Below are 12,882 nucleotides of genomic sequence, written 5' to 3' on the forward strand. Positions count from 1 at the left end.
CATGTATTTTATATCCTTAAATTGTATACAATAAAATTGTATACAATTTTAAATGTTATTGTATACATTATTCAGAAGAATCTGGAGACTTTCCTAGACTGCCAAAGGAATCTATGAGACAAAAAATAAAATTAAGGATCCTTGCACTAAAACGCAGAGATAGAAACTGAACTTGTAATTTCATTAACTCTGTCTATCAATGCAGATGTGCACTTCCTAGTCTTAGCCAGTTGCCTAGAGCTGAGCTTCATTGCAACTATCTTCAAATGATGAGCCATCATTAGCTTTCCTGGCATCTCTAGAAGGGCTTAATAAATGCCTCTTACTTTGGCTGATTTTAGATGATCCACGCCTGGGGTTGTTTGGAACAGAGTGAACAATGGTTCTCTATCCTTTTATGAGGAGTTATTTTTCATTCTTGCAAAGCTTTGAGATCACTGTGTATGGAGATGTAAGACTGGGGAGTGAAAAAGGGCTGAGAAATGCTGGCTATGAAGACTTTGAAAAGGGAAGGGTAGGAGGTGCTAGCAAACTGCAAATTACAGAAAGGGAATATTGGGGAGGTGATGAAGGAGGCATGATTTGTGGTTTTGCCAACTGGCAGTGATTCTCAAGTCAATCTTTGGAGATACTGGAGCTCATTACCCATTCCTTAAACTCTTGATTCTGACAATTTTCCCCCATCAGTCATTTAATCAACAAATTCATTTCAATTCAAGAAATATTAAGTACCTACTATGTTTGAGCACCAGAGATGCAAGGTTAAAAATATTTTAAAAACAAGAATAATTCCTGCCCTCAAGGAGCCAGTCACCCACATTTATTAAGCACCCATTGTAGTATGCAAAGCAGTGACCCTGAGCCCTTTTGTCTCAAATAAAGAAGATGCAGAAAGAATCCCTGGTATACTGTTTATTTAAATAGTAATTTTAAAAAGGCTTTATACAAATCATATAAACACAGTTTGTTGTTGCAGTTTATTGTTTACCTTGTGGAGAATCACAGTAAATGCTCTCAAGTCCCCTACAATCTGACTCAGTCAGTGAATGGTCTGACACCTTCAACTGTGAGCCTTGGAAAAGTTAAGCCACCATTTTCTTAACTTTTCTTTCCCTTCTTTCACCCCATGCTCAACCCTAAGCTTCCCACCCCTAGTGACCCCCTCCCCATCCAGGGGAGAGAGCACCTGAAGCAAGTGCATGGCCCTCCTGACCACCCAGTCCTTGAGAGCGTGGAGGTAATAGGTCATTCATACAAGGCATGAAATTATGTCAATACTGTTGGTTAGATTCACCTCACCAAGGAGGATGACAAAGCATCGCTGCAGAGAAAGAGAACAATGACTTGAATGCACCAATATTTTTGTTTCGTTTTCCCTGTTCAGGTTAACAATAACACACTGTAGCTAGTTGGATGGCCTGCTCTGGCTCCGCACTGGGAGCACAGTCAGCTTTCCCGTACCAGCTGATGGGAAATATGAATGTGGGACTCTTCAAGTGGATGCATTTTCTGTTGGGGACAACTCAGAGATGAACTGCAAACCTGGAATGAGGCTAGTGGGACTGGCACCCTATTAACCAGGCCACGAGCGGGGCAGTCAGCACAGAAATAGGTGCGGGGAGATCTTTGTCTTCAAGGTATGCTGGAAGATTCTTGGGGGGCATCCTTACTACCCAAGCATCCCTCCTGGAACCAGTGTTACCTGAGGCCCTAGAGGCCTCACTACAGGGAGAAGAACTAGAAATTTATTTCTGCTCGCCCTGCTCATAGGGTAGCATTGAGCTAAGCATGTGGGCTTCATAACTTTGCACTTCACCATTAACTAACACTGTGCCAAATTAACGCCAACAACAGCAGTACTCTGCTGCCCTAGATCAAAGTTACATTAACACTATTTAGTCCCACATGACCATTCACATACACAGTACATACAGAGAACCCACATGCTCGCGCAAACACACACATATATGTATAAATATATGTAGATATGAACTCTCACTCTCTGTATGCATACAATACACTGTGACATTAACCATTTTAACTATCAGGTCCATAAGTTAACATTAATCAGAACAGATTTGTTCCGTTCACCCTTCCCCTTTAGCCTGGGTGTGAGACAAATGAAATTGTACATGATAGTAGCAGCAAAAATGATCTGACGAGTTTTACCATTCATATATGATAAGCTGGGTATGGTGGTTGGCTTTTTGGATGAGTGTTGCCTGCAAACAGGAAAATTCTTACACGTTCACTTAAGCCTAAGTCAAACTACTCTTATTTGGACAATCTTTCCTCTGCACAGTTTTCGTTTCATCCCTGCCCAACCCTCCCTTTCTGCAGCCAGGTGAGGTATGTGGAGGGCTACAACCATTGACCCATTCAGCCATCTGGACAGGTCTTGTTCCATTAGTGGAGAGTTCAGAGGAGTTCAGAGAAGAAGCAGCTGGGTCAGGGAAGGATGAATGCCTTACTTGTATGATAGAGCATGGATTTCTAGATAGAGGGAAAAAATACTTTTTTTTTCTTCACTTTTCAAGGCACTTGATAACAAAAACTCATAAATCAACGAGTGTGTGTATGAGAATGAGTAAGAAACTGGATGTATCCTGTGGTGAGGGGGAGAGGATGAAGTAGAGGTGTTAATATTTTGGTTCACACTGCCTACTAGCCTCTGGCAGGATCTCCTACAACTTAACTTTGACTCCCCAGGAAAGCCAAGACTGTGGCTATAACCCAATGCAGAAATCAGGGTTCATAGCTGAGGAAAGGGACTCATTAATCAAACTGTCTCCCTAGGGCAGTCCCCTCAAGCCTTCCTACTTAAGGATAGGATAACAGAGGTTAAACTGTTCTTTCTCTGTCTTTCTTTCTCCCCTTTCTACCTACTCAGGAGGCACCATGGTGTAGCTGAACAAGCACCTGACAAGAGTCAAAAAACCAAGGTTTCTATCCCTGGCCCTCCTACTAACAAGCCGTGTGACCTTCAATATGGCCCATAATCTTTCTGGATTGTAAATTCCTCCTGTGTCAAATGAAGGAGGTGGATTAGATAATGTCTGAGGGTCTCCTTTCCAGCCCTAGAATTCTGGTGGTCACCATCCTCAATGTCTTGTTAATAGAGAAAACAATAATTGCTTGTACTCTCATCCCCCCTGCCCCCAAGAATATCACACAAAGCTATCTCCTGGGGCTTGGAAACCTTACAAGGGTGTCTTTGTCTGTGGTGGTTTCATTTTTACAAGAACAAGGGGGAAGGAAAAGAAAGAAAGCAAGTATGAAAGAAAGCAAGATCCAGAGGCCTTGTCAGGAAGGTCTCAGCCATCACGACAGCCTCGGGTTCTGGATTTAATAAATGGCTCCTATTCACAAAGCACTTTTAAGGCCCTTCTGTGGCTCCCAAGGAGGTGCTCCTAGGGATGGTGACTTGCGAAGTTTCCTTTCTGTTTTGTTTTGAATCACACATAAGAAAGAGCTGCTGTTTCTGCTGACCCTCAAACGGCAATTTTCCCCTGGATAAGAAAAGTTAAAGGCAACAACATTCAATTTCAGTTCTAGAACTGACGGAAAAACGGCAGCACACAGACTTGGTTGGCAGAATCTGCCCTGGTAGCAAATCCCTTAAATCACAAGCCTATCTGAGAAGGGGATAAGCTGGACGGCTCTTTGTGTTTTATTTCTAAAGATAGACCGGCTGAAAAATCCCTCGTCTTTTCAACCACCGATTAGGAAAAGAAAGTGGGGAGTAACGATCTGTACTTCTCACACCACAAAGGTCATTCTTTTCTTCTACTTCTTTGAGTCCTTCAAAGATGAAATTTTTTTAAAAAAAATTCTTTTAAGAAAATCCTCAAACAAAAAGGCAAAATCAACCCCCCAAGAGTCAAGCTCCTGTCCTTGTCCCAGCAGAGAGCAAGTCCTCATTACAGTCATGCCTCAGCCACTGTGGTCCTGGGTGGGAGCCAGTCTCCCCTCTGGGCCACGCCTCCCTCTTCCCCACTTCTACTCCCCCAGTCTGCCTTGCCCTCACTGTCCGTGTCCGGGATCGGTTTGTTCGAGATTATGGCATTCAGTTCCCATAGAAAAAAAAGTAATCTTCACCAGCCACTCTTGCTGGAATGAAACGTCAAATGTGATTTGGGTGCAATCCGTCATGCCTCTGAGCAGCACTTCTGGTGGTTTATTTTGACCTTGTGCTTGATGCCATCATAAAGCTCAAAGTTGTAGTTCTCCAGGGTGGTACAGCTACGGGACGAGAGGCCCGTGTAGGAACATGTGCAGTAGAGCAGGAGGCCTGCACAGATGGCTCCAAGAAGGACACCCAGGGAGCTCATTGCAATGATGGTAACAAGGATGGGGTCCAGGGTATACAGCCAGCTCTTCTCCCGGTCCTCCTTGGGAAGAGCCGGACCAGTTGTTGGGGAGGAGGTGTTAGTCCAGTCCACTTCGTACTCATCTACAATACAAAAGAAGGAAACTGACTGAACTCTTTATCACTCCATGGGAACCTACCATCAGTGGTTCCAAATTTTTTTTTGTAATTTTATATAGCATATACCATTATATATATAAAAACATATATATGAATGTGTATGTATATGTTATATTTATATATGAATGTGTATGTATGTATATGTTATATTTAACAAATTTATTCTTGCCCATCTAGTGCTTGCTGGCCCCTGACAAGGTGGGCAGCTACACACTTGAGCTAGAGAACTTTCAAACTTAGGCTCTAAAGAAACAAGCAGATCATCTCCTCATATTGGTAATCAATGGAATAGGTGGTTTGAAAGTCATTCCCTGGCTGCTTGTGACCAAATGTGGAATGATATTTGAGTATACAGAAGCAATAATGTTAGTGTTGGGTTTGGGTATGGAAACAGAAAGAGTAATTAGTTAACTTGAATGTGTAGAAATGGAGCAAAGAATCAATGTCTTAGGGCAGAACCGTCAGGAAGAATGTAGTTGCAATCTTTGGATGTGAAGAAGTTTTGGTCTGCCCCCTTCAGCAAATCTCCATTTATGATGACTGAGAATTAAGGTGATATGAACCAAGGGACCCCAGCCAGGGATATGAGGTTTGTGGGGTCCTGGTGCTAATATTCATAAAGAAAATTCTAATGTTTGGGTTTGGTGATGACAAAGCTCTGACAAATATCACAGATCTGATTTGCATAGTTCATAGAGCCCTGTAGTCTTTTCATTAAAAAAACATTACCCACAGGTAGATGGGAGGGGGCAGATCTATCTCCCCCAAGAGCTGCTTTGTGAATAATTGGTACATGTTGAGTAGATTCAAATTACCCAGGAATAAGATTGGCAAGGTAAATCCAGATGCTCAGAGTGTTGACAACAGTTTTTTAAAAACCTAGACTAAACTCCAAAGAGGTCAAAGAAAGAACTAAATGGTTCACTATATAACAAAATTCTACCATAGCACTTTTCATGGTTGTAAAAAAAATGAAAACCAAGTGGATGCCTATTGATTGGGGAATGACTGAATTAAATGTGGTTTATGAATGTCATAAGAGATAACATTGTGTGGTAAGAAATGATAAAAATGAGAATTCTGAGTGAAATGGGAATGTTTTTATGAACTATTATTGCAAAATGGGCTGAGCAAAACCAAAAGGATAATATACACAGAGATCACAGCAAAGTAAATGAAAAGATCACTAGCAAGTAAAAAGTTAGCAATGGTCCTGGAGAATAGACAATGAAACACACTTCCCTGTAAGGACTACTAGGGTAAAATATTGCGTATACATAGTCAAACATGGTTACTGAATTGAGTGTTCTTTGCTTAACTATTTTTTTCTTTATTAGAGAGGGCTCAATTCCACTGTGGTTTGCAGTGGGGGAGGGGAATGGGACTATAGCCAGATGTGTGACTGTGCTATGGATCACTGGAGAAAGCATCCATATCAAGATCACAGACTCAAAAGAGTACAAAAACAAAAGACATAAAACTTACAAAAAATCAGTCATAAAAATGATAAAATAGAATCTAGGATTACATTAAAATTGCATGCCTCACATAATTTTGATGCTCATGATGTTTCATTTTTAATAGCTAAGAAAGCTGAAGTTTAGAGAGTGACAATGACTACCTAAGGTCACACAGCTAGGTGGTGGCAATCACCAATTTGAACTTTATAGGTGGATATGATATTTTATAGGTTTTTTACCGTTTTCATTCTTGACCTTTATTTTTCAATCTTTGCCCTCTAGGATTCTGGCTAAGACTCATATCCGGCCAATCTTAACTTTAAGTAGGAGGGTATCTTAAAAAAGGGGGGGGGAAGGTGGGTCGAAATCAGCTTACCATCATCATCTTCATATCCCTCGCTGTATGGAATTCGTATTTCTGGGATATCCACTGTAAGGAGAAACAAACAAAACAGAAGTCATTTTTATAGCAATAATTGTCAGAAGATAACCTTTGTAGAGTTGACTCCATCATATTTGCTACTTTGAACAATCAGGGAACACCATCATTCTCTTTTTCTTTTTTTGGTGCTAAAAAAATGATTGACTTAATGAACATTAAATAAAACAAGCTTTTTTTTTACAAAGAAAAAAGATGTATACAAAATAGCAAACCTCTTTTATGTACAGCTTTTTAAGACTATAATTTATTCAACATGTAACTTTCTGAGCTTTCCTCCTTGTCTTTGTTTTCTTCTGGTCTTTCTCCTATTTTTTTTTTTAGGTTTTTGCAAGGCAAATGGGGTTAAACGACTTGCCCAAGGCCACACAGCTAGGTAATTATTAAGTGTCTGAGACTGGATTTGAACCCAGGTACTCCTGACTCCAGGGCTGGTGCTTTATCCACTGTGCCACCTAGCCGCCCCTCTCCTATTTTTTTTCAATAGCTCTTAAATAATGCTTCAATGACCTTCAGTTCTTTCTTTTATTTTTCTTGTTTGGGTAGTGTTATTGTTAGCCTTCTCATTCCCTACTAAGTTTCCTTAAAAATATAGGGGGAAAAATCCTTGTGTATAACAAATAAACCTATTCAAGCAAAAAAAAAAAAACCCTCTCATTTTCTATGTCTGAAAATATGTTTTGTATTACATATTGAAGTCATCACCTCTCTCTCAGTAGGTAAAGCCACATTTTTCATCTTCCACACTATAGAATTGTGGTTGGTCACTGTATTCATCACAGATCTTAAGTCTTTCAAACTTTTCTAATAGGCCATTTCTTGGGTATTAGATTCCTACTCCTTTAAGTTAGCAGCTCCCTCTTTATGCAACACCCAGAAGAAAAAGAAAAACAACTCCAAAGGCCAGGTAACCAGCATGCAAAGATATTGTTCCTTGTGCCTTCCTTCATAATAGCTGCCATTCATTATCAATATTACCCTGTGTATTATCCTTGGACCTTTTAATGATGTCTTGGCATTTGCCATTAGTTACCACTACTGCTGAAGCCATTTTAGCACCTCATATGCATATATCTAAGTGGACGCAAAGCCTAAAGGGCTTCTCTCCTTGGGATTTCAAATAAATTTAAAGTAAGTTAAGCAAGTCATGTATTATTGTTACATTTTTACTGTAGGAGTGGAATTGGAAAAGAATGTCATAATGACTGCCCATATCCACATATCTGCATTAATATCACTCATCTCTCCTGCCCAAGCTACTCTATGTGTTGGCTTTCTTTATGATTTAGAATAGATCAAACATTGGCAACCAATCTAGCTATCCCAGGTTTGAATAGAGCTTAGTTAATTTACTCTGAAATTTCTCCAGTATTATCAGTGTCTATCTTTTTCTTTTATATGATAATTTTGAGGGATAATACAGGTCTTTCTATTCACTACTCTGTCCATCTCACAGAAATCACAGCTGAGGAGAGAAAAGGAAAAAGCCAAGGAAAATTGCTTGTCTAAAATGGTAAAACATTTTTTTAAATATGTGCCTGAAAAGCAATAGGCTGCTGTTTCTTCAGATCTTACATGTTAATTTTTAGAGTCCAAATCTTTGGCTTAGTATAACCCCACTGCATGTATATGTGGCCCTTTTAGAATTCTGTTCTGCCTAAAATTGTGCTTTCTGAATTTCAGCATGATTCTGAAGATTAATGCCAAGAATTTAAAGGAAAAAATTGAAAAGATTTAGAAAGAAATAGTAACATAGATCCCAAAAGTAGTCTAAAATTTTAGCCTGTCCACACCATCAACTGAGAAATTTCTCAACCACGGCCCCAAATGCACTCTGATCCATTATTGTCACACTCCCAACTCCAGTTTCTAATCAATAGAGGAAATCCTCTGCACTCCTGACTAAAGCACCAAGAGATCCTTCAAACTCTCACCCACCTTCGTGAAGAGGAAGCAAATAGAAAGTTCACTTAGATCCCAATGGCCCAGGTCCTAGAGAGGGTTTGTCATCCACAATGTTAATCACCATTCCTCTCTATCTCCAGGTTTTTCCTGGCCGTCTGACAACAGGAAGACTGGCATCAGTGGGACCAAGCCAAGCATTTCTACCTTGGTTCTCATCCCCTTCATTATTCTTTCTCTGCTGTTACAAAGCAGATTGTTTACTTGGAAGGAGAACAGGAACAGGAACCAACAAGAGACAGGTGGTGTCCATCAGAAGGCTCAAGTAATGAATCTGGAGAACTAGGTTGCTGAGCTGATTTTTTGTTATAAATCAAATAGAAGCTCTTTTCTTGTTTTTACTTCCATCCAAAAAGAAATAGAATAGGGGTGGGGAAGAAGGAGAGAAGGAATTGGCAGAAATCCCATTACACAATACTTCCAACCAATAATTGAGGTGATAGATGCTCATATTTCCTAACATCTTCACAGCTGAAAGGCCCAGGATATTGGATGTGAGTCTATGGATCCACTCATGAACCAAGTAGCATGACATGCCAATGAAATCAGTATCTGCTTCCAGGTGCAAAGGCCCCAGCAAAGGGAGGAGAAATGGTTGGAAGGGAGAGTATGACCCTATTTCATTTCATCCCCCCAGGAAAGGGAGCTTCTGGCAGCTGTCACTCAGCAGAAAGTGACTGCTGCCAGGGAAAAGGGCAAAAAGAACACTAACCTTTAAGAAAAAAGGGAAAAAAAACTGCCCTGGCTTTAATGGTTGGCTGTGACTGAAGGCAACAGCCTTTCTATATTGAGGAAGAAAGGAAAAATTGTTAGGCTCAAAGATATAAAGACTTTACAGGTTACTTGGTGCCATCTATTTGACAGATGGGGAAATTGAGGTCCAAAGAGATGCAGTAACCTGAACATGACAAGGCTAGTAAGTAGCAGAGCTAGGATTCCAACCTTGCTCTTCTTACTACAAAGTAGTCACTTTTCCCTCGCTTTAGGATAGCACTTCTAAGGGGAAAGTTTGAATTCCATCTTGTTTAGAGGCAAGGGGTTGAGCTCGATGGTCTCACAGAGTCCCTTCTAGTCCTGAGGGGTTCTCTGAAAGCTTTTGCTCAGATGTGGCTGAGATTTCTGCACCTGGAGAATCAAAGGCCACTTCAGAGGAGGAAGAAGAAAGCCCTGGAGACTTGACTTTTCTTCGTTTCCACCCCCCTTCCCTTCTGATAATCACTCATCCCAGTAGTTTTGTTTGGGTGAGTGGGAAGGGTTCTAAAAAAGCATCAGTTAATCAACATTTTCAAAAGAGCATCTGTTCACCAAGCCTTAAAGAAAGCATTGCACGCTGGGGAAAACTTGAATAAAGAGAACATTTATACAAAAAGCAATTTAGTTTGATAGCAATTTTCTCCATTCCCCTTGCTAATATCCCTGATATTTGTGTTTGATTAAGAGCTTTCTTCCTCAAAAGCCTTTTTTGCCCTTCACCAGTCACTCTTCTCTGTTCAGTCCAGTAGTTAAAGCTTGGTTCATTCCCCTCTTGAGATTAGTGGGAAGGAATGCTGTGCCACTTCCTTCGAGTCCTGTGATTCCCCAATCAGCGAAGCAAAAGTGGGGATGGGGGCTGGACCAAAGGAACAGCAGCCAAAGGAAAGGAGATCACTTGTAGACATCAATTTAAGAAAAAAATATTAAGAGATTTTCTTAGTGCCTGTAGGAGGGGAAGAACAACATCACCAAGAGCCAAGGATAATCAAAGCATGTGTTGACAGTTAATAGTTCCTTTCAAATCCACAGATATGTATAAAGGACCTACCATGCGCCAGACACTAACTGAGGCACTAGAGAAACAGTGGGGGGAAAACAGTAAATTGTCCCTTACTCATAAGAATCTCCTGTTCTGCTGAGGAGATACAGCATGTATACAGAACATTAAATACAAAAATATTTACAAAAGAATTTCAGCAGGTAGGGAATTAAAACTGACATCAGAAGTGGCACTCCAGATATTGTTGTTTGTCCTTCATTCTTGGAAAGGACCAAGGTCAAGAGGAGGGTGATGTCTTGACCTGCAAGTGAATTGAATTTAAGTTAGACAGAGCTGTGAAGAGTCATCAGTCTCATTCTTTCCTCAAGAGCCAAGAGAGTCCAATGACAAGACCTAGGTCAGAATGACTGGAGGTTGCCCTGAAGCATTTCAGATAAAAAATTAAGATGAAAGAGTGAAACATCTAAGCATCTAAGAGATAGATTGCACAAAGTCTCCCACTGAGGTGGGAGATGAGATGTTGTGGACCAGTAACAGTAAGGTAGCTGTTACCATAGGAGAAACAGGAGTGGCACTATCAGGTGTAGGGGCATAGCCCATGTAACTAGAAGATGGCAGAGAAAGGAGATTGGTTCTATTCTTTTATCCAAACTTGGTAGAAACCTTGGGCTACTACCTTCCTTTGTACTGGCTTCATGAGAAAGGATAGGTCTCAGGTGTGTGTGTGTGTGTGTGTGTGTGTGTGTGTGTGTATGTGTGTGAGCAGTTTATAGAGAAGGGAAGGAACTGTTTGCCTCACCTCTCAAGATGTCCACAAGAAGATGAAGAAAAAAATCCTTACTACATCTTATCTTATAGAATCTAGCATACTCACAATTCATAATGTAGCCTTCTAGAACTCCAGAAAGGGCCGGAGAATAATGAAATGATGAACAACCTGTTTAACACTGCTGGGTGACCATTTGAATAGTGCTCTATTAGTGATAGGAACCTGTCCTGAGAAAAATCACACTGAGAGACCACTGAAGATGGACCAGGTCATATTGAGGTAAGGAAAGGATCAATTCATCAAACTCCAGCTCCCTGAAAAAAAAGGACAAGACTTCCTGGGGGTAACACATAACACATGTCTGAGCTGGTCAGACAAAAGGAGGCTATTAAAATGACTGATTCTTTTCAAAGTGGTCACATTTCTCATGGAAAATGATTATGGGAACCATGAATGAAAGCTGAAGTGATGGATGGGGATGTAGCAGCTTTAGTTCATGTGAAATAATCCTCCTAAATGAGTAGATATGGAAAGGTGACATGGAAACTCTAGGAAGGGAATTTGAGAGATAGAGGGTGAGAGAGAGAGAGAGAGAGAGAGAGAGAGAGAGAGAGAGAGAGAGAGAGAGAGAGAGAGAGAGAGAGAGAAAAGAAGAAGAAGAAGAAGAGAAGAGAAGGAGAGGAGAGAAGAGGAGAGAGAGATCAGAATATTGTGAGTGTAGAATAGGATCCTCGAGCCTAACCTCTAGGCTAATGACCACAACTTCTGGCAAACTGGAAAAGACGAATGAGACCAAAGGACAATGGAGTCAGAAATGTGATTTTTTCTATTATATAAGGCAAACCCTAAGAGAGTTTGGCCTTGAGGGTCATGGCATCATGAAGTGAATTAAAGTGAATCATGAGAAATTGCATTGAATGGTGAGAAAAATCTCCCTCTGGCCTGGGAGCCAAGGCTTGTCTTAGCTCCACTAGCTGAATGACCTTGGACAAGACACTTTCCTGATTTTTAGTTTTCCCCTTTATAAAACAAGAGAATTGTACTAGATTTAACTCAACAAGTGTTTATTAAGTTCATGCTCTAATCAAAGCACTAAGCTAGATGCTTGGTGATAGAAAGCCCCTGCCCTCAAGAAGTGTACATTCTCCTAAGGGACTCAACATGTGAACAGATAGGCAAACCAAGAGAATTTGGGCTTTCCATTTTTATCATGTCCATCTGACTAAAATTTGTGACTATAACACCCGGAATTATTCTGGTTATCCTAGCCAGGGTACTTAGCCTAGGCTGCTGAATTAAGAAGAAACTTTACTATCATGATAGTGCAAAGGAAATATGAAACAAAATCCTAATTAAACAACCAACCAATGAGTACTTGTAGCACACCTAAGTACTAGATGCTTTGAGGAACACAGACATGACAAGGCCCAAGTCTAGTTTGGAATGTAATCAGAGAACATTGTTAGACAGTCTGGGACTAAGTATTAAGGAAGAATCTAGTGGAATGAGCACCAGAATAGAGTGGAGTCAGAAGATGTAAGTGAGGGTCTCTAGGAGTATGTGTATGTAGCTGGGTCTCAGTTTCCTCATCTATAAAATGGAGGGAGAAATTGTACTAGCTGACTTTGAAGATCTTTTCCACCTCTAACTTTTTGTTCCTCTCTGAATTAAGAATATGGTTGGACAATTCTACACAGCAAAAACCCGACAGGGGTTGGGGGATCTGGGAGTGTGAAGAGGAGACTGAATAGAAAATCCATCTCTTCTGTTTGCCTCTTCACAAGGAATGGTTTCAAACATGGCAATTTAGCATTTTTTTACCCAATACCCTAATTACTCAATTCTACTTTGTTCAAGTGCATTTTCTTTTTAACCAATCCTCTCTGGGATGTAAAGTGATTGTATCCCAACCACCACATCCTTTCCACATCATATTTCTCTAACTAAGTAAGCCCTCCCCCCAATCACCACTCATCCTCACCTCCTCACCACTTCACCATCCACTGGAGA

At 40.6% G+C, this 12,882-nt stretch overlaps 1 protein-coding gene across 1 annotated transcript in view; it reads right to left on the reverse strand.

The window, feature by feature from the left end:
- Nucleotides 1–878: 878 nt before the first annotated feature.
- NRP2 (neuropilin 2) overlaps nt 879–12,882 on the reverse strand; it is a gene marked incomplete at its 5' end in the record, with an annotated part of 108,248 nt that continues 96,244 nt past the window's right edge. The window contains 2 exons of the mRNA XM_074191562.1: nt 879–4,453; nt 6,326–6,379. Of these exons, the coding sequence (XP_074047663.1) occupies nt 4,149–4,453; nt 6,326–6,379 (359 nt within the window). The remainder of the gene's footprint in view (nt 4,454–6,325; nt 6,380–12,882) is intronic.

Source organism: Macrotis lagotis, chromosome 6 (assembly GCF_037893015.1).
Source record: "Macrotis lagotis isolate mMagLag1 chromosome 6, bilby.v1.9.chrom.fasta, whole genome shotgun sequence".
NCBI classification, from domain to species: Eukaryota; Metazoa; Chordata; class Mammalia; order Peramelemorphia; family Peramelidae; genus Macrotis; species Macrotis lagotis.